The sequence below is a fragment of the Patagioenas fasciata genome, chromosome 2 (genome assembly GCF_037038585.1).
Source record: "Patagioenas fasciata isolate bPatFas1 chromosome 2, bPatFas1.hap1, whole genome shotgun sequence".
Taxonomy (NCBI): domain Eukaryota; kingdom Metazoa; phylum Chordata; class Aves; order Columbiformes; family Columbidae; genus Patagioenas; species Patagioenas fasciata.
Genome location: NC_092521.1, coordinates 151,489,927 through 151,515,326, shown reverse-complemented (window position 1 = coordinate 151,515,326; position 25,400 = coordinate 151,489,927). Strand labels below are relative to the sequence as shown.

Genomic DNA, 25,400 nt, shown 5'->3' with positions numbered 1-25,400 from the left:
CTCTTAGAGGAATCCAATGCATAGGCTCTTTTCTGGACAACCACTGAATGGGCACCAGCATCTGATGAGAGATGTAGGGGTCCAGATCAATTCTGTATGAATTTCAGTCACTGCAAAGTCTGAAGTTCTCTCCCCAAACTACAAATAGCATAGATGTAGGGGCCTCCTTACCTGTTTCTTTGATCTGAAGCACTCCTGTTGTGCTAGTGAACATGGCCAATCTGAGAAATGCTATGAAGAGAAGAAAAAAAAAACAACAAAAAACCTTGCACCAAACCATCTTGCAAACACGTGAAGTACGGGCTCTCCCTGCTTACACAGAGTCAGTGCAGGGAAGGAAAGGAGGAGCTGGATAGGTACTGCTTTATAGATACTGCTTTATGTGCATTGACATACAAGTCACAGACTTCAGTTTGGATCTTTGGCAGGTTTGCTGGGTGACTAGGTGGCACCTATGGACCACTAAACAGTACCTACAAATGGTGTCATATAACTTATATGCCACGTGCTAGACGTCATAACAACATCTTCCCCACTCCCCTCCCCTCCCCCATGTAATTGATGCACAATTTTTCAGTCATAAAGGACAGCATACATATATTTATGCTGTTTGTCAAACTGATGGAAGCATTTCACACTGCTGCATCCTGCAGTATATGCATTTCCCAAATCAAAACCCTTGTTTGCACTAGCACTGATATGCTATTTACCTATTTAAAGACACTTTTCTTCCTGCAAAAATACCGTTATTAAGATTCACATTTCAAGTTAAATTATGTTCTTAATTTTCCCAGTAGTATATAAACACCTCAGTTTCACTAGAGTTGCTCTTGATTTGTGCTGTGATTAAGGACATCACACATCTCACCTAATTTCATTAATTATTAGACTGCAGGTGTAGCTAGCTGGGAATCATCCCCAACTCTATAGCTTTTCTATGTAATTTCTGAAGATGATCCAAAGATGAGTTTACATCTTAGGTAGCTTTATATGCCCTGGCATGGCTCCCCCAAATGATACAGCTGCAGTATCAATGTACTGGCTGCAAAGCCTATCAGGGAACTTGAGAAAATTACAGAGGTATTAACTTAGAAGAAAAAATTAGCTCATGCAAAGTTCCATCATATCACAAGTGGGCAGTAGATTCCCTGGAGGGACAGATTCTGGAGGTTTATCCCTATTTATTCCATAACTTTTTGTGGTAGAGCCATTGGAAACCATAGGAAAACCTAGGACCACTCAGGAGTAGTTGACCCCAGAGTCCTTCAGTTGAAGGTCAGGGCAGAGACTCAAGGGATTGTTGGGTGTTTTATGTAGGACTTGGTCTGGCAGGGCTTCCAGGGTTCCCTGTCCCAGGCAGGAATCCTGCAACTTGGCAGGTCACCAGCCCCACAGAATTCAGCTGGGGGTACCATCCCTCTGCGCATCTGGAGCCTTTGCTGCTGGGCTGCTGCACAGCTTTTCAGTTTTGACAAGCTGGTGTTTTCAAAAGAAATACTGCTTAGTCAAAAAATGGCCAGCCAGTTATAAGTGATCTGTTTGTTATGCTTTTTCTGTAGCAAGGGAAACAGTACATCAGCCAATCTGGATTATAAAATGGAGATTCCCAACAAGTTCCAAATAGAATGGGGGGGAGTAGGGAGGGACAAAGTGCCGTTTCTCCTCTTTCCTGTGTAACTGATAGCAAAGGGACCGTGTGAGAGCATTGCAAAGATACTGTGAGAGGCCGTTTACATGAGTGTGAGCCCGTGAATAGATAGATGGAAGCTGAAGATAATAAATCAATAAAGAGTATTTTCTGTAATTGTTCTTCTGCCCATAGCTATTGTATCCAAGCTGGCCAGCTTCCCAAAACCAAACTGCGGCACCGCAGTTAGTGCTGAAGCGGACACATACTTAGTGTCGCTTTCTCCTAGTAGCATGTGGAAGAGATTAGATAAGTGAGGTGGCTCCTGCTGCGGGGAGTTATTCACGCTTCGGAGCACTTGAAAGGTATGCTGATTCTCACACATGGGTGTGAGCGCTGCCAGAACGGGTCTAGGAAAGCTGCTTTATCAAAAAGCAGTACACATCGCCACAGCCGCATGGCCGACTTAAAGTCAAAATGAGTCCTTTGCTTCGGCTTACGCTGCGGCTATAGAGAAAACGGTAGCTGCCAAGCGTGGTTATCTTTGATGTAGGTTCCTGACGATCGAAGTAGGAACCAAGAAATCCAAACTACCAGTAACTTTTTCCAGCCCCGTGAAATTTTCTTTATTGGAAACTGCACCGAGTGTGTTCTTTATTCCCGTTGGTTTGGGGTCATTGTTATTGTTATTTTATTTTTCCAGGAGAAATAAAACCACTAGGAATGAAAGCCCAGGATTAAAGACGTGTACATATCCTTGCCGCGGATCTTGGGATAACACTTACTGGGAAGAGAGGCCGGCGGTGTCCGCGGGAGAGCCGGAGCCCGGCGGGCAGTGGTTCCCGGGGGGCAGCCCCCTCCTCTGCCCCGCCGCCGCACCGGGCAGCCGGGAGGGGCTGGAGGAGCGAAGGAGTTAAAGGGAGGCGCTTGGGAAATCTGATGCTAACGAAGCCCCAGGAATGTTGCACATTTCCATTCCCCTCCAGCTTTGGGAGGAGGTCAGTCCCCGCTGCGGGCAGCCGCTTCGAGGAGCCCAACCCCGCGGCCGCAGTTGTTCCAGGCGCTGCCCTGCACCTTCCCGCAGGTTACACCGAGAGACGCCGCGATCGGACGGGGCAGGGCGGGAGGCAGTGGGTGTGTGTTGTAAAAAGTTTTTCCCGGATTTGTGGTGCTCTAGCGGGATCTGCAAAAACGAGGGAGAGAGGGATGGGGGGTCCGGGGCTGTGTGCATGCCGGGCTGGGGCGGAGGGAGCGGCGGGCTCGGGCCGCTCCGCAGAGAGGTGCAGCTCCCCTGACCTGCCCCGGCCTCTCTTCTCTTGCAGGCGCGGCCGGAGATGCCGGGGAGACGGCTGTGGTGGGCGCGCTGCTGGCTCGGTGTCTGCCTCTCGCTGCTGGGCACGGGAGGCGGCAGCACCGAGCCCTGCCGCGGCCCCTCCTGCGGCGGCGAGGCTCCCCCGCCGCCCTGCCGCGGGGCCCGCTGCAGCGGCAGGGCCGGCCGCCCGACACGCTCCTTCCTGCACACCGCCACACCGCTGCGGCCGCCGCAGGGCAAGGCGCCGCCCGCCGCCCCTCACGGCGCCCCGCCGCCCCGCCCGCCGGCCGGCAGCGCCCCGCACCCCGCCGCTAGGGGGGGCGCGCCGGAGGCCTGCCCCGGCGGAGACTGCGCCGCCAACGGCACCCGCCGCGACTGCCAGGGCCTGGAGTGCCGGCTGCTGCCCCGCCTGCGGCCGCGGCCCCGCGGCCAGGGCTGTGCCGCCGCTGCCGAGGGTTGCCCCGAGCCCGCGCTGCTGCGAGCCGCCGAGAGAGCCGCCCAGTTCGCGGGGGACGACTTTGCCTACGCCGCTCCCGAGCTGGGCGGCGGCGCCCTGGGAGTGCAGCTCACCTGCGACGTCAAGCCAGGTGCGGGGCCCTGAGGGGGCCGGGAGGGCGGGAGTGGGACGGCGGGGTCCGCGGAGCCAAGGGGGCTTACCATCTCTGGGAGCCCAGCCGTGAGCTCCTAATTCTGGGAGAATTAGAAGGTGAATCTGGCACTGGCGTTCGTGATGCATGAGGGAACTGCTGCCCTGGCTCCCCTTTCCTCTCCCCTTCATCTCCCCTCCACACACACATGCAAACATTGGAGACCCACAGCAGAGGAAACATGACAAAATCTTTTTTTAGTGCTATTTTTAAACAAATGTAAGACCTGTAACTTTCCCCCTCTTCACAGTCTGGTATTTCTGGGGTTTTTTATTTATAGCAACATCGTACAAAGCTTCAGTGGGGTGTGTGTATGTTCCCTACTCTGGATGGATGAACTGATGCCATTGGTAAGAAACTTGCTGTAATAGCCAGAAAAAAAAATGCAGAGCCTCTCTTACTGCACCTCATTCAGAGCACTTGTCTGTCAATTGATGAGAGCACAGCTCTGGTCACTTCAGTATCCTTGTCAGAAGCCAGATATGCCCATGGTTATACTCACAAGTCAGCAGAAGACGGTGTATAGTTGCCTGGCATGTGGATTTACCTGTATGAAAAGCACCAGAAGATCTTAAATGACCACAAAGCAGTTTGGGTTCTGATTTAATGCCTTATCTAAAATATATAAAATGTATGAGGAAGCACAATATGTTTTGTTCCCCATCGATGTTAAAAGCTAATGGAAAGTGTGAAGAAGATGATTTAAACTTTGTCACATCCATATGGCTAATTTGAGGGCTTTGGCAGGTTCAGACACCAGAGCGCAATCTAAGCCTCCCGCCAGCACTTAGTGACGATTCCAGTCCCAGAGCTGGGATTTAATGCCCCCCATGCTTAGTGCAGTGACATTGTCTACTGTCATCTTGCCTGATGTTGCTCCCAGATGTCTTACAGAACCTCTTTATGCTCTGTGACCAAAGGTGGACACAAAACAGAGAAATCAGTATGGTTAGCCTCCATTTTCTTCACTTCTGTGCTCTCACCAGAACTGCCATGCCTCCCTTTTGGAAAAGGATCCAGGGTATTTGCATTTTCTTTGTCCTTATCAAAATCCATCTCTATGTAACACAAGCCCTGGCAAATAATAAGGGCATTCTGCATGAACCAAAAAGACTAATACTTATTGGATGGTGCTGAAAGCAGACATGCTCTGTCTCCATGAAGGTCTTACAAAGAGCATCCAGCTCAGCATGACCTCTTTCTCCAAACATCCTTTTACTCTTTGGCCATCTTTAGAGGACCTGGATCAATCTGTGCTGCCCAGTCTCCAGTACCATCAGCCATTCCAGCTAACATGGTGAGTTACATGCATCTCTTGTCTCTTAGGCCTTAGGGTTAGGTCCTCTGCCCCCTCTCATGTGGGTCAGAGGAAAATGGAATAAGGGAGATTAAAGCAAAAGGACCAGAGAGTGAAGATGCTGGGGATTTTGGACATTCAATGCAGAGTTCACTGTACTCTTTCAATTTTATGTTCTTTACAGGCCTGGTGCTGGGTGAAGTCTTGGAGGAACAGAAGTGCGGTTAGAAGTTTCCCTTAACAAAATCCTTGAATGCATCAAGAATGGATTATACCTTATGGCCAGTGGCAGTCATGGATTTGTGCAGTCAAATCCTTCCTGTGGCAAAGAGAAGCATCCTATATGTAGGAGGGAAAGCAGTGTACAGCACTGCCCACTAAACCGCCTCATCTTATGGAAGGTACTGACAGCATGGAAGCACGCAGTGAGCAAACCTGTGACAACACATGAACTTCTGTGCGTGAGAGAGAGTTTTCACATGAGGACAACTGCACCCTCGGAAGTTCTCCCCGCTCACTGATTCTGCCTTGTGGCCAGCAAGTGACACTGGCTGGCACCAGCCCGCACTGGGGCCCACTGCAGCAATCATGAGTGCAGTTGATGTGGATGAGACTTGCTGTAGACATAGTTCTGTCCAGACTGGACAAAGGACATATATATATATATATATATACCTGTTTCCCCCATTCTAGAGACTGGACCCAGGCCTTTACAAAGCAGCTTTCTCTCCTAGGAGTGGAAGAATGATGTACTGGATTCGTGAACATTCAGGAGAACTTCCATGTTCTTGGCATCTGGATCAAAAAAATAAGTCATGTTGATAGTCTTTGGTTTCCTTCAAGTCAGTGTACAGGCAAGCATCCAGTATTCTGCTCTGCCCGCAACCTCTAATATTCTCTGCATTTGTCTGAAACCTTCTTTTGAACACAGATCCATGGGTTTCCCACATCAGTGCAGAGAATACCTTGTTCAGTCTCCATTTACAGATGGAGTGGTGGGTCTTGGAAATGAATATGGTTCTCTATAGCAACTCCAGTGTGGCTTGTTTACTAGAACAAACAAATCAACAAAATGTGGTAATGAGACACCTGATTAAGGGAATTGCATTTACCAGGTGTCTAGGGTGAGCTGCTACTCAACCAGCATGCAGTGAACATGACAGGGCAAGGGCAGGTAGGGATCATGAAGAGCATGTTGCAGTTCCAGTCTTCTGGAGAGCCCTGCTAGGGGAGACTGAGAGTTCACTCGAGCTATGCCCAGTCTGTATGGTGGAGATGGTGGCTTTGCTGTCATGAAATTTACTGGATAAATTTAGTTATGCAGGTGTGACAGGAGTCTGTCTTGCAGATGTGCAGTACAGTTTTACCTTCATGGAGAAGAACTGCATTCAGGGATCACTGCCTGTGGTGTTCAGTAACATATGGAGACCATCAAGGGTCCCTCTGAAGGAAATCTAAGGATTTCTTGAGTGCAGCAGCCTCTGGTGAGATAAGGCTGCTCCATGTGCTCAGCTTGTGACTTAAGTGAACAGGAGGCAAAGAAAATACCACAGTATTTTTCTTTTCCTGTGCCTGGTACATCTTCTGCATGACTGCAGGGTGATGTCTATACATTTTATGGACAGCACAGGTATATGCTTCTAGTCCAAGCAATCGTACATTTATTTTTAGCCTCTAGGAACTTGTCACACAGTCGGAAAGAACACAAGTGTATGACCGATTATATGCCACCTCTGCATCCTCATGCATACTCCTAATTCTCTATGTAATTATTGCCGCAAAAGAGAAGATTTCTTTGGTAGCCATGTGCAGAAAATTCGTCTTGGGGATTTCTAATGGTTTTTGATCAAGGATGAAGGTACAGTTAATTCATGGTACAAGAAAGAAACAGAAGGCTGTCTAGCCCTTCAGCTTCACATCTAAGGTGCTGTAGCTGAAAAGAGAGGAAACCACCTATTCAAGAAGACCGTTCCTATTTTTCTCTTGCTTTTAGGGGAACATTTCTGTCTGGTTACTATTTCAGCACATCACTCTAAGGCCAGCCACATGAGGTGTTTCTTTGCCATTGCCCTCTCCTCAGACAGCAGGAGAGCTGGAATACACTGCCTAGGTGACCATCAACCCATTTCTCTGCCTGTATTAGTTCACCATCCACGGCTGGAGACCTCATGGCCCACCCCACCCTATTACTACCAGCTCTGTGACAGTGCATGAATAGAGATGCAGTGATTCTTCAGCGACTCAGCGAGATGTCCCCTCCAGTTTACCTGGTGGAGAAAGCTGTGTTTTGGTGAGCAGAAAAATCTTTTGTTCAGCCTGTTGTGTAGCCCCATTCGTGTGGGGTGCAGTCTGCTTGAAAGCTTGCTGAAGACCATGTCTGATGTCAGCCATCCAAGACACAGGCCAGTATCAGGGACTCCAGCTTATTCCCAGCACCGTGTCTGTGTTTGCAGGCATATCTGCGTGAGGCAGGTGACTGTTACTCTCCAACAGCTGCCTGTCAGAACCAGCACAACCCTTCTGTGGGGATCATACAAACATCTTCATCAGCTTTGCAGCTAGTATTACCAGCACCACAGCTACTATCTGGAAAGCTGTCAACTGCAGCTGAACTACCACTTCTGTTGGCCAGGTGAAGATGCTGGAGTATAGACTTGTACTCCCTTTTCAAATCAGATGAGCCAATTCCTCTGCAAGCTTGTGACTGTGATTTCTCAGCAGCACCATGAGTACACCTTACTTGAGATGAAAGACTGGCATCCCAAGAGAAGAAATGCACAGGACTTGGTTTTGTTGTCTTACCATTTTGTATTCCTCTGTGTTTCTCTCCTCCTTAGTTAATTGCCATTAAACCCTTAATTTTTCCCATCAGACCCATTTTTCTGTTGTTTTCTTTTGGGCAGACTTCTCTGCAGCTGCGAACACCTGTATTTGGGCAAAATAATGTACAGCTGCCGTATCTCATACCTGCCAAGCATGGTGAACAAGGTTGTAGGTTCTCATGCAGTTGCTACCTGTGCACTGAGCAGTGCCTGCAGCCCACTGCTCTCATCTCCTGTGATTACTAGGAATGACTGGCACCATCGGGTGGCCTTTTGCTCTTTAGTCTCAATCAAGATCTCACCTTCCCTTCCATGCAGTAGGATAACTGCCTGCTTTTCGACTCTGTCCCTTGTGCAGTGGCAGATTGGGCCTGAGGGCTGCATTATCCACGCTACGTGCCCTCAGGATGATGTTCTTTCCAGGCATAGAAGGGAAATGTAGCAGAGGTTCATATGTGATATGACATTTGCACCGTGGTTTGATCCTGGAAGCATGGAGCTGATGTCTGCATAACAGACCTTGCCATGGCTGTGTGTGGCATGCATGTTCAAGGAAAGTAATATTGCTTCTGTGGTCATAGGAACATCTGAGTGTTGTTAGTGGTGTACCTGTTGGATGCTTGTTTGGGTGGTGTGGAAAGGTACGTAAGTAGGATTGCTGGCATCTGCTAATGTGTAAACATCACTTGCAGTGGAATTCTTCTCACAGTTTTAGGCAGCTGCAATAGAGACATCCTCATCTGACATGTTCACCGTGCCCTAACTTTTTTATAGTTAATGTAGAGAAACAAGGCCAGAAAACATATGGGGACATCTACCAAGAAACAAGTACCAGTCGTCAGTATGGTAACCAAAACCTCAGTATGCCAGCTTTCATCAGCTATTTTTCTAGGTGCATATGCTTTTTTGGCCAGGTAAGAGCTGCCCTTTTCTTCACAGACTTTTCATCTACTTTAAAGATATAACTCTTGCTGATACATGACAGAGTCCTTTTGCACTGTGTTCTCTACTGTACAGCCAAAGTACTTGACAAGGACCTGTGCTTTTCTGCTTGTATTCTTGGTTGTAAGCCAGACTTCTGAGAGGAAAAGTTTTGTGAAAAGAAATTTGTTAATGTCTTTCCAGCCCCAAGCACAAATGGAGCCCATGTAGGTCGATGAAAAATCTTGATAGGTAATCACATTGTGCTTGTAACTGTCTTGCTGCCCGGTATCTGTCAAGCCTATGGGCTGATTGAAGGCAAATTTGACAACAGACAGAGGTACTAAAAGTAGGCAAGGTTGTATAAAGGTGTAAGAGGTGATTAAAGAGAGGAGAGAGTGAAAATGAGCATTTGAAAGTTTGCCTCTAGTTGTTAATCCTTCCAGCTGGTAGGACAGAAGCAGCTTGGTTGTTCCTCTACATTCTGAAGAAGTAAGGTGGCAAAGGTAGTGCTACTTATTTAGCCAGTCAAATGGAAGCCACTTCACAGAACTGCTTGTTCATGTCAGACAGGAGGACAGCTGGGGGTATAATATTACCAGATATTTCAAAATCTGGATTTTTCAACTTGGATGACCTTTTCTGGATCCTGGTCTTTACTTTCTCAAATCTAGTACCCCGCAAACTACCTTAATATTTAAGTGAATACTGAAAAGTGAAAATTAATGTGTGCCTTATGCCATGAGTAAAAGTAACTGAACAAGAAGATATTTTAGGAACCATAAATAGGAACTGGCTATGGTGTTTTTCATTGTCTCATCCTTGATGTTCTGCACTTAAAAGAAGTAAATACAGTGGTGTGTAAGAACAGATGAGTGACTGTGTTTGATTCAGCATTATCTCTCAGGCAGTGTCCAGCAATGGATACTGTGGAAAGCATGGCATGATATTTACCCAGATCATTTTCCCAGCTCTGACACTTTTGTTACTCAGATTTTCTGAACCTGATTGATGTCTGTATATCTTTTAGCCCCAACCGGATTTTGCTTTACATATTGGGCCAGCAACTCTGTGGACCTGATTGAACTTTTAACATGTATTGAAAATGCTGCCTTCATTTGATGTCCCCTAGTTATTATATTGGAAGAAAGAATGAAGAGTCTTTCAATATCCGCTTGCTTTAGGATGCCTGTATAGCACAGTCTTTGTTGTTGTTGTTGTTTTCCAAGCCTGAAAATCCCTACATACTTTCTTATATTGTAGTGGTCTCATACATTAGATTTTCCTTGCTGCCCTTTTGTGAACTTTTTGAGTTCTTCTGTGCCCTTTTTTGAGACAGGGAACCAGGACTGCATGCTGTATTAAAAATACTCTATTGATTAATAATAGAATAGAATAGAATAGAATAGAATAGAATAGAATTATACATTCTGTTCTGTTATGTCTTCCTCTTTTAATTAGTTAAAGCATTTTATTTGTCTTTTTGACCTCTCTTGGACACTGAACTGATGATTAAATGGCTCTGTGGCCCAACATCTATATCTAGGTGTATTACCTTAAGATACTTTTGAAGTGGTAATAATAATCTACAAATACAACATTTGATATAAAAAACTTAGGTGTTTGGTTTTTTTTTTTTAGTGGATGCCTCATTTCACCTTCATCTCCGTTGAGTTTCTTTTTGCCCTTTTATTGCAGCTGCTCAGTGTCATAGACTCCTTTTGCAGCTCTTTGTGATTGATCCTTACTTTTACTATCCTTAATAGCTTAGTATTCTCAGCAAGTTTTATCACTTCATTTTATCACCTCTACAGTCAAAACTGACAATTTACTCTTTATAGTAATTGAACATGTACATAGGAATGATTAATCTGTTATTGAACCCCAGTGATGATTTATTTATGCCCTGAAGCATGGGGCTTGATTATGACTTTTTTAATGTCTACCACTATAAATGTTGTTGCTTATGCAATTGAAGACCTTGTGGTCCTATGAAGGGGCTACAAAGATAGTAGAGGAACTGGCTGTATAATCACTACTTGAATTTGGTGAGGCTTTTTATTAACTTATTAAAATTTGAATGCCTTTGAAGAGATAATACAGGAAACTAGAAAATTACTTTTCTTGGACAATAACTGATCATTTGTATTTCAGGAGAAAATGAAGTTCCATCTGAAGATGCCCTAATACTACAGCTGCACCTTGCAAAAGGGCACGAGAAATTTACTGAAATGCTAAAAAGCCAACAACAGATCATTGCCGATTTGCAGCAAAAACTTGCTGAACAGCAGCACATATTGGTTAGCCAGCAACGGGAGATTCTTGAACAGCAAAGAAAAATGTATGAGCAAATGGATCTGATCAAAGTCCAGTATGGCATGCTTTTTGACACGGTGAAACAAATGTCATTTCAGAGTTTGCAAGAAGATATTCAAAGTTATTTTGAAAGTCATCTTCAAGGACTTCAGAACCAGGTCAGAAATCATCTCCAGAAGTCATACTCTGTGCATAAAGTAGAAGTGGATGCAAAAGTGATTAATGTTGGGGAGTCTTTGCTGGACTGTGGCCTTTGTGAAAGTGATGAATTTTGCAATTTCCAAAAGACACCTTCACAATGTGAAAAATGTACAGTGTGTCCTGCTGGTTTTTTCCAAATGGCCGAGTGTTCTGCAAACTCTGATCGGATTTGCCAGGTGAAATATCATTCTGTATCTTTCAGTTATTGCTCGTGAAGTATTGTGTTGGACATATTGGGATAACGTTCTGGAAATAACTACCTGGAGAGCTAGAAAGATCCAGTTTGAAGCTTGTGTTTTACCAAATGTGTCTCTGGCACTTCAAAGTCTGTCTGAAGTTTTTTGTGGGGTTTCTCTTTGGCATGTGCTACTCTAAATGGGGCACCAGTTTGTGCCTGTTGGATGTGATGTTTTCCCAAACCTGACAACTGGCAGGACTTTCATTCTTTACATTGTGGTAGGAAAAGACATCCTAAAACAAGTATACTTAGGCATGCTAAATTTGTTTATTTAATCCCAGTCCACTCTACAGGAGCTTCTAGACATCTCTGAAAAGCAGAGGAAAGTTTTACTAAGCAAAGTTAGAGGTCAGATAGTTACTTGTAAGTTTGGAAACAGAACTTGTCAGTTAAAATGAATTTAAAAACTCATTACAGGTTAAACGTTACAAACAGAAAAATATAGAACATGGGTGCTTTTATTATTAAATAAGTTTTATTATAAAATATATTTTAAGATACAATACAAAACCAGCATGTAAGCAAAACAAGATGCTTCTTTGGTCACTTTCTCTTGTTTGGAAGTCCTTAGATATATGGGGAACTTGACATTTAAAAGAGTGTCTTGTTTGTAAAGTGTTGCCCCCAATTCTTAGGTTAGCATGGGGCGGAACAGATGGTCACCTAAGCCCAAGACACTGAGAAGAGAACCTGAAAGGGTCTGTCCAGTTCCTTCTCCGCTAGTCTCAGTTTTCTTTAATGCTACCATTTAAATGCAAATGTAGCCTGTTATTCTTTCCCCTCTGCCTGCTGTAGGGTGAAAGGAGGGCTTGTTGACAGGAAATACTACTTTATCATTTACCTTTCTTGTGTCTTTTCAGTTAGCACCTTCCTCCCAGACTAAATGTCTTTAAGAGCCTTTCCTAACGCTGTCTTGATTGTTACAAGGTCCTTAAGACCAACTGAGTGATGCCTTGCTCCCAGGGTTGTGGTACTGTCTTACAGATTGTGCATTGTAACTAGAGTTAGTTGTACAATCAATCCATTTAGCTCATCATCTGCACACTACTACCTTTCTGTGGCCACCACGCAGTCTTTTTGGATCTCTTTTTAAAATGGATGACAAATTGAAACCAAGTTGTCTTGCTCCAACACACTTACGAGATCAGCCCCCTCACCATCTCTACATATGCTTTTTAGTGGTGTCACAGAGCCCGAAGTGCATGTTTCTAATTTAAGTTGTAGTGTTAAAGTGTTTCAATACGACTCTTGTGATTTACAGGACAGAGATGAATGCACTGAATCTCCGAGCATTTGTGGTGAGAGGATAAAATGCCTGAATACTCCGGGTAAGTTATATTCTCTGATAATTAAATAATGAAGATAATTAGATCTTCAGTAACAGGTCAAAGAGATAGATAAGGAATCAGGCCTGTATATTTGTGATTAATGACATTTTTAGCTTGCTGGAATCAAAGGGGTTGAAAAACACACAGCTCTAAGCTGATAGTAGTTCTTGTGGACAGTGGGCTATTTAGGACATAATATCCATTAGGAGCTTTGAACATTTCCTTTTACCTTATTTTCATGGGCTTTTATGTGCTTTGGTTTTAATTTTAAATTATGATCTGACTTTCCTCTTGTTTATGCTGGTGCAGATGGGGTCAAAATCAAAGATATTATCCGTAATGGAGAAAAATAGTTGTCATTTTCCTTCTGCTGCACTAGGGTAGATATTTGATTTGATCTAATGAAGGTTCTTATAAGGCCTCCCTCCATCAATCCTATTCTTCTTCAGCAACAATATTGTCAAACACAGAGGAATGATCAACAGTTTCCATAATTTGTGGGGGCTTAGAAGAATTTCTCAGAGATTTAAGAGCAGATTTGACTGGAGTCGTGCACTGCAGACTTTGCCTTCATTACTTCTCATAGCAGTTACACACAAAAGAACAAAATTAATAGGTATACTGAGCAAATTATAGCCAGGTACTAGGTTTCTTTCTACTTGTCTAATTTTTGGTCAGCCAGAATAACTTGAAAGGAACTCTGTGATCAAACAGAACATTTCAGCAGTTGTGACCTCTGTCTGAGGGATCCCAGTTAAATAACTGAGGGTCAGCTTCATTAGGTTTTATGGTGTTTCTTTTCTAGACTTCTTACTTGTAAAAAGAGGGCCAAGGGCTTTCTTCAGCTGATTATGAGGGATTTTGTACTATGCCTGCCCTGCCATTGGTGGAGAAAAAAATGGGAGGGAATTGGTCTTAGGAAAGGGTTAAAAGAGGACATGGGCTCACTTACATTATCCTTACTTCCTCTGGGCAGGAACTGTGGTGGGTTGGATGGTATTACCACAAGCACCACAGGAAACTGGAAATGGCTAGAAGAAGAGAACACTTAGTTTTTCCTTCTGTGGGAAATGCTGTAGAGGAGGTACCATCAGTCTTGCAAAATAAGAGGCAAGACGCTTTTAGACGGCCTTAGTGGTGGGCTGTTAGAGGCAAGACAGCTTAGGGCACAACATTTTAGACAGAGAATTGGAAAGGTGTAAAGCTTTGTCTCATCTTTAGTAAGATGCTGGGTTTGATTGGTTTGGTGGTTTTGTGGAAAACAACACACAAGGCCCCAGCCCTAAGAAAGGAGCGCAGCCACCACTGTGGTAGCCATTCGGTGCTGCTCTAGTCTGTGGCTTGGAGAAGGGAAGGCTGTAAGGAATTTATCTAGTGCACTTTGTGGTGGGAGGACCCAGTCCAAGAGTGGGTCTGTACAACTGCTGGAGGAAAGCAAGTGAGGGCAAAATACTGCCAAGACACAGATGGATAGTGGTGATGTGTCAGATGACAGAAAGGCAGTAGCAATGTATTTGATTCTTCCTCTCCTGGTTTTAATGGTGACTTGTAAAGGTGTGAAAGCAAACTATTTCCCATCACCTGGATCAGGAGTCAATGTCCTGTCAATGTTGTCCCCATGTGTCATAGAAGAGAGAGCGTTCTTTTTGAGTTTTTATTAGAGGGGACTGCTATTTTTAGCCTGCCTGTTCATGATAGCTCATTATCTTATACAAGTGCAATTAGCTTGTCAAAAGGGAGACTGCAACTGAATGTCTGTTTTGGGTAATGTAGGGGAGATGGGGATGTGATCTGGCATATGAGTTCAAGATGTTGTATATGGTTTCTTGAACTGCATGCAAAGGTTGTTGCATCTGTAGCAACTTGTGTTCACTGTGTGAAGGGAGTGTGAAGGGAGACAGAGCAAATAAAGACACATGCAACTAGGAGCCTCTCTTTCTTCACCCTTCCACCTTCCTCTGCATCATACCTTCTTCCCCTGCTGCTTTTTTGTAGCAAATAGGGAATTCTGCCACACTTTTTCTTACTTTTATCTGGGATGAGAGTTGTTAGATTATTTGATTAAAGGCTAGTCATTGAGGAGTGATGACAGTTGGAGGTGCATCATTTCCTTTTTAGGCAATCACAGGAGAGCGGTCAGACTGCTGTCTTGGTGTGAACCCCTCAGGCAGAGTCAACCAAAGGCATCCTCCCCAGAATGCCAAGCAAGCTTAAGAGTACTTGCTGTAAAACTTACTCTGGGATACAGGGGAATGATGAATGAGAACCTGGACAGATAGCCCTGATTTGTAATTAGCTGTGTTGATTTGTGATGGTCCAAATTGGACATAGAGTGTTTAAAAAGTGATGGATTCCCATACTTAATCTGCTTGACTGTCACGTTTGCGTCAGACAGTTATGCTTAGTAAGAGCAGAAAAATATATGGATGGCTTACTCTGATTGCCTTGCAATTGCCTGGCCTCCATGGATGGTGAGGGCTGGTGAATGTGCTGCAGAGATACTTGATTTCACAAAACCAGCTTGAGTACAGCAGTGCCCAGAGCAGGAGCCAGAGAGAGGTGGGAGAGGTTGTTAGGCAGTAAAGAGAAGTACAAAGCAGTCATGGCTTGCTCCTGTGCTGGCTTTCTGATGCTTGCCTGTCATTTGCTGCATGACCTGTTCTGGGCAAAGGGTAGGATGCTGCTCTTGCCACCATGTCCACAGAAAGAGGGCTGTGTGCGGCTTTGAAGTCACCGATTTGAAGTACATCCAGGGGAACACCTGCTGCAGATCTAACCAATAAAATACTAGGTGGCAAAATTGGTGAGAATAGTCACCACATGTATTTGTAAAACTTTATATATATAAAAATCCTTAAATGTACATTAAAATATTTTAAAGAAGCAAATAGCATAAAAAGTATTTCCAAGCACTACTGCAGATCTTCTGTACTATGTGAACCAGCTGTATTTGTGTACTCAATAGCAGTTCATCCTGTATTTCTCAGTGATGAGGGAGCCATTGATAGGACAAAAAGAACTGCTTAGGAAGCGTCATGTGAGTAATTACACCGGGGTGAAACTGATTTCAAAAGGAAAGTTTGCCTGGGCGCCTTTTTTTTTTCTTTTCTGTATTCCCTACAGAATGTTCTTAGTTAAAAAAATGTGATCTTACTTATTTGGCTTTTGTTTTGCATTAAAAAAAAAAAAGCCAGCCACTTTCAGGGGGAACAAAGTGTTAACTTTCTTTTGACTTTTTTCAAATGGAAAAATCTTACTGTTCTGCAATGAAGCCTTTTGAGAAAACCGTACCTGGTCTCAGAACCAATGTTCTCACATCATAAATTGTGTAGTCCTACATACCAGTGTTAGTGGAGAATCATTGCTTAAGTGAATGAAACATAAATAGATAAAGAGATATGAGGGTGAATATATGAAACCTGTATAAATGAGCACAGTGTCTGGTGTTCTCTGCTGAATAATATAGTATTAAAAGTGAATTTTAGCCAATATTCTGACATCCCTTGTGGGCCAAGTGCGTGTATATTGCTCTGTCTTGCAGTTTGCAGTACATGTGTTGTGCTTTTCTGCCTGCATCAGCGGTCTGCATAGCCAGCTCCACCCTGGGGTCAGAAATGAAGAAAAACGGCTTGTTGGGGTTCATGTCGTGTGCTTGTAGTTCCAGTCTCAGAGCAAATCCCAGCTCAGATCTAGCAACTTTCCAGCTGAGGAATAAAGCAAATGTATGACACAGTATTTAGATAGTAAAGGACATTTAAGAAGACCTGTAAGAAGGATGGTTATTGAGTTTTGATTATAGTGGTAAAAAAGCAGAAGCGAGTGCATTAGTGATTAAGCTTTGAGGCACAAACTGCAAGTGGTTATTTTTTAGGGTGCCTCAAGTCTTGTGTGTTGATTTAGATACTGAAAGGCTCCACGCACAAAGGTTTTGGGCACTGGTCACTACAGCCAGAGGCATTGGCAGCTGCTGGTGCTCTTGGAAAATTGCCACAGAAAATTACAGGCTGCTTTTAAAATCTGCTCTTTGAATGTGCCTTCTTTGATCCATTGAGGTCATAGTGTACCGTTTAACAGCAGAAAATTGCTTTATGTCAAATAAAGTAATTTCAAATGGTACCTCTAGATATTCTCTTTATTGCGGCAGTGTTTTATTTTAACTTTAGACTAGCTTAATCACTGTTGTGCTGTGTCTTAGGGCAGTGGTTTTCAATGTTTTCGATGGGTGGACTTCTGCATAATAATTTTAAGCCTGCTGTTTACAATTTTGTTTTTCCTACTTGTCTCTTGCAGGTTATTTAAACACTACGCAGAATGCCCGGGTTCCATGTCCTTTAGGTTGAAAAGCACTGCTTTGGCAATTGCAGCTACAGCAGTGCTATCCTGTAACACGGCTGGGCAGACAGAGCACGTTTCTCCTTGTATAGGGGAATTCTCCATTAGTTGAAAGTATCTTTGCTGCTCAGTGCACCAGTTAGCCACCGTGCCTTTCACCTAGGGGAAGGGCAAGAGTGCCCTTCCAGCAACATCATTGTATCTGATCCATTACAGGGTTTGGTTAGAATCGCCCATATGCAGCCCCATCTTGCTCCTTTCCCACTCTAAACCACTGGATTTGACTTGGAAAAGTGAGTTACCCTTAGTGTTTCCTCTGATTTTCTATCAAGCATCCTTTAGTAGCACAAAGTGATCTAACATAGTCTTCTGTTTTCTCTCTTATGATTACACATGTTATCGAAGATACTTGATATGTGGGGCTATAGAGTACTTAGATTTATTATTTTAAAGGTATGACAATAAAAATTCTCCATTTCCTGTGAACAGGTGGTTTCCGATGCCTTGGAATTGCTGAGAAGGATGCAGCTTTGGGACTGTGTGGAGAGGCGTATTTCTTCAATAAGGAAATGCAGGAATGCCAGGCCTGTTTAAAATGTGAAGATGGAATAGTGGCCATGCCTTGTTCCACTGTCAGTGATACAGTGTGTTCAGCAACCACTGAAAACAAACTGTCAGAGTCTTGGGCTGCAAACATCATTCTACCCTCTGTAAAGTCTGGCATCTCTCAGGTCTACTCTGGTTTGAACTTGAAGATAAAGGGAAAGCTTCCCTGTGAAATCCTATCGGTTGAAGATAACAGCTTGGTATTCAGGCAACATGGTCTGTTGTGGACTGACCTAAATTTTGCAGTAAAACACAACTGCAGGAATTTTTTGCAACTTTCCTTAAAGCTAAATGGCAGTGAGGAAGGCTATGAACTGAGTGGTGTTCGCATTGAACAGCCAGAAGGGAAGTATTTCCAGAGCACTAGTTTAAGTAGTGCTGCTGAAGTGGAGCCCAGCCAAACTCTTTCTGTGTATTTGAGGAGCCCAAATCAATTCTGCAATCAAAGTAAAGACTTAAGTATTTATGATCTTAATACCCCTCTCAGTTTGTTTTGGTTGTCCCACGATACGGGTGCTGTGGCACTCAGTGCGCAGATGTCAACAGCAATGCATTACCAAACCAACTATCGACCTACCTTTAAAATAATATCTGTTTCTGACCCTTACATGCTAAGTTTATCTCATGATGGCAGAGCTATAAAGTTCACTGAAACTGGTGTTGTCAAATTTGTATTCCACCAGGCATTGTATTCCATGGGTCATGCATGTGTCCGGGAGGGCTTCTCCTTAATTTCTTATATCAATAGGAATGGTACCAACACAGAATTAATGAATGTATTTAAATCTGGGGTAAATTACAGAGACACATCGATATCTGCTTCTGGGGCCACAAAAGTTGGTGCTGGAGATCTTATTAGCTTTGAGATACTTTCTTCTGCGCAGTGCAATGTTCGGTATTTTGGAGATAGTTCTGGCATTAGCATGTTTAGCCTCATCTGGATCCCTTCGGCAGTTTCTAGTGCCATATCAGCCACAGTTGCTGTTACAGGTTTGCCTACTGGAGCTGTGAGAAACAAATTGCTGGATTTCACCCAGGTCTCATCCAATGAGAAGCAGATACAGCTGGTTTCTTCTGGACAGCTTGCTCAGAAGTATTTCATTTTTACTGAAAAGGGAGTTGCCAGCCTAGCATTTAACTTAAAGCTAATCCACTCATGCAATGTGCTCAAAATGACTCTGAATCGGTTGAACATGGATCACATGCAACCCACAGTGATTGCTCAGCAGATTGCAGGTCAGATGCCAGAGGGAAGCATTTGGACCAGCGTGTCCCTTCGTGCATCTTTTGAAGTACATAATGGAACACTGATATCAGTTTCTCTTGACTGCGTGCGTGGAAGGATCAATCAGATCACACATGAACATGGAACCAGTATATCTATTTTATGGATTTCATCTTAATTTCTGTACAGTCAAGTTAGCACAGAACTGGGGTTTAAATTGCATTTGGATTCTACTCTGATTTTATACATATTTGACACCTTATACTGTGTTGACATGAGCAGATTGTTCCACTAAAATGCTTTCAATTTTAGGAATATTTAAATATAAACTTAATTGGATTATCAATATTTAAAGAAAAGAGAGCTTTCAGTGGTCCAGGATTTTACTACTTTTAACATCTTCAGGCAGGGGACTTTGAATTCAGGTCGAACTCTCTTATTTTTAGTTCAGCTGTCTCTTAAAATGGGTTATTTCTGGACCACAAGAAATTGCACATAAGGGTAAATATTTACCTTTTAGTACTGCAACTGAAACCAGCACAGCCAAATTATGGAAACCTGCTCTCAGTTTCTTCACTGCAGCAGGCTAATAGCAAAACTAAATGCACTTTGAGGCTAATTTGTCTACATCTTATAAGATGATGTGCTTTCTATAAATGGAGAGAACATGCCTCAAACTGGGGGTTATACTATAGTGACACTGGAGTATACAGGCTTAATATTATAGAAATGGACATGGGTCAAAAATGGAACATTGTTTTTACAAAATATAATAATTGCTCTCAACAAAAACATTAGAACTAATGACTGTTCGAATTTCATTTGGAAATAATCTGCATTTAAGCAATTTGGGAAGACTCCTGTTTTTAGTTTTTGCCACTGAAAAGTTGCAGGATGAGAAGGAAGGAATGGTCTTCCAAAAAGTAAGAGTATGTAGGAGAAAATAAATTCATATTAAAGCAATGTCTTGAAAATTAGACATTTGGAAATTAAACAAATTTTATTAGGTTTCTTATAGGTGACAAAATATTTTTATGACTGAAAAGGAACACCATTCACAAACATACTTATTTTGCTGAACAGGTACATGATTTGTTGTTGTTGTTGTTGTTTTGTTAAATAACTCAGTTAATTCTAAAAAGAAATGATGTGTTCAGTAACACTGATTTTGTCTTCTTCCAACTCTTCCATCGAACTATTCTTTCTTTCTCCAGTCAGTGTAGAGTGTTTTCTCGTTTTCTCCTCTCCCCTCCACAAAAGCTGCTTCACTCACTCTCCTTTCTAATTTCTTTTGCTAAGAGTAAATGGCATGCCCTGTCATGTAGTTCTTTCACCATTTCTACTAAAGAACAGGTGTATGTATGTTGCATAATGTAATTACAGAAGGAGGACGTTAACAAGGCACTCACAGACTGCCTTACATCAACCTAACTGAAAGAAGGAATACTATGCACAATATAACTTTAATGTAGGTGTCTGCGTGAGTATGTATGTCTAAAATATATGCACTTTCCTGTGCTCTTCACCTGTTTTGGAGTTTGTCACACTGCTTTTGCTGGATAACTTCCTCCTGTAATTTTCTGTGAAAGCATGAACCCAAATGCAAGATTTTATCTGGTGGTTCTGTTTTTACTTGTAACTTTGTAGTTGTGTCCTTAACACTTGTCTTTCCCTCATCCTTTTTTCTTGAAGTTTATACTCAAAGGTATGCAGGCTTTGAACAAATTGTTCTTTTCCAAACAGAACAGTAATTTTTTTTGCTTTCTACTGCAAAGTCTAAGCAGCCCATCACAAGATACCTCACTGGGTGTTGTGCTGAAGCCAGCATAAGTATGCAAACCACAGTAAACTCCATCCTGGTGTCCCCAAAGTCTGTGACAGAGGTCTTGGTGACTTTGTGTAGCCAGGCTTGTTCGTTCTGGCAAGGACATAAGGAAGGATAGGGTGAAGCTAATATTAAAGGTGCTCAACATTTGCAAAATACTGTTATTGCTACAGAGGATATTTTGTAGTGGTAGAGGAAGACTTCTGGAATGACGGGAGCTGCGTTATATAGGAGCAAAGCAGTTTTTCTGGGTATTTCACTCTGGAAGTCTACTGAGACTGAACAAAGATGAAATGTGACAGGAGTTAAACTTTTCTGACATATCCATCTGCCTAGTAGTTCCTAGGTGATATCAGGGCCATCATATCTTCTCGAACAAACTCCTCTCTACAAAGAGGTGATTTTGTAAGGAGTGGGTCAAACAGCTTCTTTCTCAGAGAAGCCAGCAGCTCCTTTCTGAGCTAGGATGAACATGGTGTAAGAGGAGCTCTGCAGAGAGCAGACCTGGGTATTTCTAAGGTAAGACATGTTGAAATTATGTGCTTATGGTTTTGTCTCAGAGAAAGTTAAGAAATTTACTTTCTCACAGACAAAATCCTTTATTTTTCTTTGCTGTTTTGTGCTATGCAGTTGGGTTAAAGGCTGCCACCCTGCAGTGTAATGACAAGTTAAGAGCCATTTTTTATTTAAACCTGTGTAGCAGATATCAGAATCTGATGTTAGACATAACCTGATACATCTTTAGCAAAATGCGGATGTTACTTGAATATAATAAGCATTTGCCTATATGTAGCATATAGCAAATCTAATGGCATGATTTGTATGACTGTGCGTTACCTGAGATTGTGATATCAGTGGAATTGCTTGAATATGGAGGAAACAGATGCTCAAATCCTGTATTATCACAGGTTGGTGGTACTTGCATTTAAATGCACCATTATCAAGGATGCAGATACTGCCAGGGAGTTACAAGTGAACATTATTACAGCTGAGAGAGATTTCAGAGTATGAATTCTTCAATGTAGTAAGTCTTCTCTCAGGGTTCTGGGGGGAGTGTCCATAATTGCCCTTAAATTCAGAGTAGATTTTTAGATGCACAGTGGCAGAAATGCAGTATTTTGCACCCATCTGGTGGTGATAATGCATCTAATACTGTTTCACTAATGTGATCTGTGGTAAGGTACTCACATGATGAAAAAAAAGGTTTTATTAAATATGCAGTATTAATTGCAACATACAGCAAACTTAGCCTTATTTCAAGCAAGAAAAGGCTGATAATTTGAGCCTCCTTTGCATCTCTTCAGGAAAAAAAAAAAGGCCTGTGAGTCAATAGTTCAGGCCACTTGCTGACCTTGATTATAGAAACATGAATTTGGAGTGTGTTGGAATCAGTGTGGAATTATAGTCAAATTCATGGCATAGTATATATAGCCTTTGCATCTATGAAAATGATATATATTTCCTCATACTATGCAACATTAAGTGGTGCACTATGATCCTAAAGAAGATAAAGTTCAAGAGGAATCAGATGATATAGAATGAATGCTAATTTTATGGCACTTATCCCATTTGCTGTAGTAAATTGCATGTTTTATTGACAGGTATATCTTATTAATTATATTTACAACTTTTGAACTTCTCAATTCATTTTTTCTTATGGTTTGTATTAGTAGCACAATATAATACTGTGAAGTACAGAATTCATTTAAAGACTTTTCTTTTTAACCTTTTGATACCATGTTCATGAATATGGTTGGAATACTGGAGACTGTTTCTCCAGTCATTTCTGCCAGAGAGCATTTCCAAGGTAGGTATTCATAAAGTAATAGAGTAAGTATGAGACTGGCAGAATCTAGCTGTACAGAAAGAGCTGAAGTGAACACATCCAGGAAGACAGGTGGTTATTTCACTTCTGTTATGCAGATAATGTTTGTTATAGAAAACTTAACCATTACAAGAGGAAAATAATTTAGGCTGTATAGTGTTGTTCATACAGGAAGAAAAAGGGTTTGGCTTACAAAAACCTGCATCGTTTTGTATTGTGAAACATTTCGCAAATTCAAAGATTTTACCTGAATATATTTTATTACCTATACAATTTTTTATGCTTTCTATGAAGTCAAAACTGGGCATAATATGTTAAGTCTATTTTAATATTGTGAATTCCTCCTCTGTTCTGTGGTTTCTGCAGACTGCAGTACACTGTGAAAACTGGTTTCAAGTGGTGCTTTTTTATGAAATTTCCTACTTTGAAATATCACCTTGTTTTAAAAAAAGCTGTTTAGACGTTTGCCTCTATTAATATTATATTGTAATATGATTTAAGAGAACTTTACTTAAATAAATAAAACAATAAAACGTTGTGGGTGTTTATGTTTGTTCTGAGGAAGGCTAATTGCAGCTATTGTGATTCTTACCACTGACTTTTTGGGGGCCAGGATTTCACAAATGTAATCTGAATTAGTTACCTGTGTTTGCTGAAGTGGCATTAAACAAGGACAGTAATAGTACACATTTCTAAAGATCATTTAGTCTACCTGTTTTCTGTTCTCACTGTCGTAACTCTAGATCTGAGAAGATTAAAATTGCATTTGACGCTGCTACACTAATAAATGCTTGTGTCAGAAAAGCACTAGAGTTTATATCTTGGTCATTGCTATGGTCATCATAGTAATGCAGAGAAGAAAAATGAGAATACATTTTTTTAAAGAAGGAATGTGTACTGCCTTGGTGTGTCGTAGGCTCTGTCACATGCAGCAGTTTTGATAGTGTTGTGGTCCTGGTCAGACCTTTGCAACAGTACCATTATGCTTTTGTCAGGGCCTGTGCTAGTTAAAGCTCATGTATTCTCAGCAGAGACTCTTCACAATTATTTTAAACTATACAACTGTTTATTCTTTTCGGAGATGTTATAGTTTATTAGAGCTGAATGAAAAGAGAGGTGCTACCAAATGACTTCTGGTTAGGAATAGTTTTGAAACAGATTCCTCCAAAAAAGAATTTGAGACCATTTGAAATTTCTTTCAGCATTTTCCACTAAAAGCAAAAGGGAGAAATTTTACATGATATGTTTTTCACCAACTGCATTTGTACTGATTTGAAGGGCTCAAATAAATAATTACTGTAAGAAACGGATTACAGACGTTATTAACATAGCCTAAATTAGCCAAGGATGAAATTCAGAGGAAGAAGAAAGGTATTTGTGAAATACTGGTGAAAAGAAAGCCTTCCTTCTCCAGGCTGGCTCCAGAACTACCCCTTCTGGCCTTCAGCAGCTGATGTGCTTTATGCCCTTTCCATAACAGCCCAACCCATCTTGATCTTTGACTGCTATGTTCAGTGTCCCTCTCAGATTGACCCTGTGTTTCTCTTCGGGAGTCTGACCTTCACTTGTACAGCATGCATACCTGCCTGGAAGCACGCTGTGTGACCAAGCATGGGGTCCCTTCCTCTGCTGGGAGGATTTGCCTTTTAATAAGGCTAAGATGATATTAACTGTGGTAATGGCAGTGTCTGTGCTACTGGGCTAGTGCTGCCTGAAAAAATAGGCAGTGAATGGGCCTCAGAACAGCTGTGTTACCAATTTGCTGGACTTCAGCACCTCTGTATCTGTACATGTATACACGTGTCATGGTCTGGCTCTTGATCCCTGAAAGCCAAATGACTGCTATTGGGTCAACCAAGAAACTCTTGTTTGCATTAAATAATTGAATTGTTACTGCTAAAACAGAGTTTCTTGGCCAGCTGCAGTTTGTATAGCTTTCTTCAGTGTTTCATTGGGCACTGCAGGGCTGCCTCTCTTGTGTATAGGCTCTTGAGAAGAGACACTAACTGTTCTCCAGACGCTCTAGTGCAATCCCGTTAAATGACATCTCTTGAAAGCAGCCTTAAAAGGCTGGATGTAATTTTCTTCCTAGAAGGGTGTTAATGCCTAGCTTTAGCAGAAGCTTGAGGTAAAAGCCTGTCATGTTAAAATATATATATATATTCTTGGGTTAAATAGCATTTTCTCTAAAAGAAGAACTATGGAGAAAGAAAAGTTTCTACATCTTATGAAAACAATTTATCCAACTTTCCCCTTTGCCTTTTTTTCCACTGGAAAAGTACAGAGGAAAAAAAGAAAAGAAAGTGAAGGTGGGGGGAGTGGAGATAGAAGGGGAGAAAAGTTGGAGAAGGAAAAAGCAATTTCCAGTGTTTAGATAATTTAATGTACAAGAATTTAAACTAGTTTTCTCCAGAACTTTCTGAAAGAAATTCTTGTTTTCTCAACCAGTTGTAACTGAAAATTTGTTTAACTGAAAATTTGTTTAACTGAAAATGAGTTCTATCATATTTGGCTTCATTTGTGTCTCTTTTCATCAAAGCACTTGCCACCCACCAACTTCTGTGAACTTCAGTAACGTTAGAGTACGCTGAATATGCTTAAGTATTTTGCTTAGCTGGAACATTAAGTTGGGTAATTGGGTTAATTAAGTGCCGGCTTATATGGGGAAACCTCTGGATATACTTGTGAGTTTTGGCATGCAAACTTCAGTTTTCATCATTACCTCTCAACTGTGTTTATATTGAGAACTGCTTCTCATTATATAAATGAGCCTTCTCTGAGCTCCACGTTATCATCACTTGACTGCTAATGGCACCTAACGTTTCTCATTTAAGTCTCTTCTGGGTATTTTTCTATTATACTGCAGTCAATAATGTAG

The 25,400-nt window shown here is 42.2% G+C and overlaps 1 protein-coding gene across 1 annotated transcript; it reads left to right on the top strand.

Moving 5' to 3' along the window:
- The first annotated feature begins 2,587 nt into the window (after positions 1-2,587).
- On the top strand, positions 2,588-23,058 carry LOC136098086 (uncharacterized). Its single transcript, XM_065831192.2, has 5 exons — positions 2,588-2,711; positions 2,950-3,526; positions 10,781-11,319; positions 12,643-12,709; positions 17,531-23,058. Exons 2-5 carry the CDS (start codon positions 2,962-2,964, stop codon positions 19,048-19,050), a joined length of 2,691 nt encoding a protein of 896 aa, XP_065687264.1. The 5' UTR covers positions 2,588-2,711; positions 2,950-2,961; the 3' UTR covers positions 19,051-23,058.
- Positions 23,059-25,400: the final 2,342 nt, after the last annotated feature.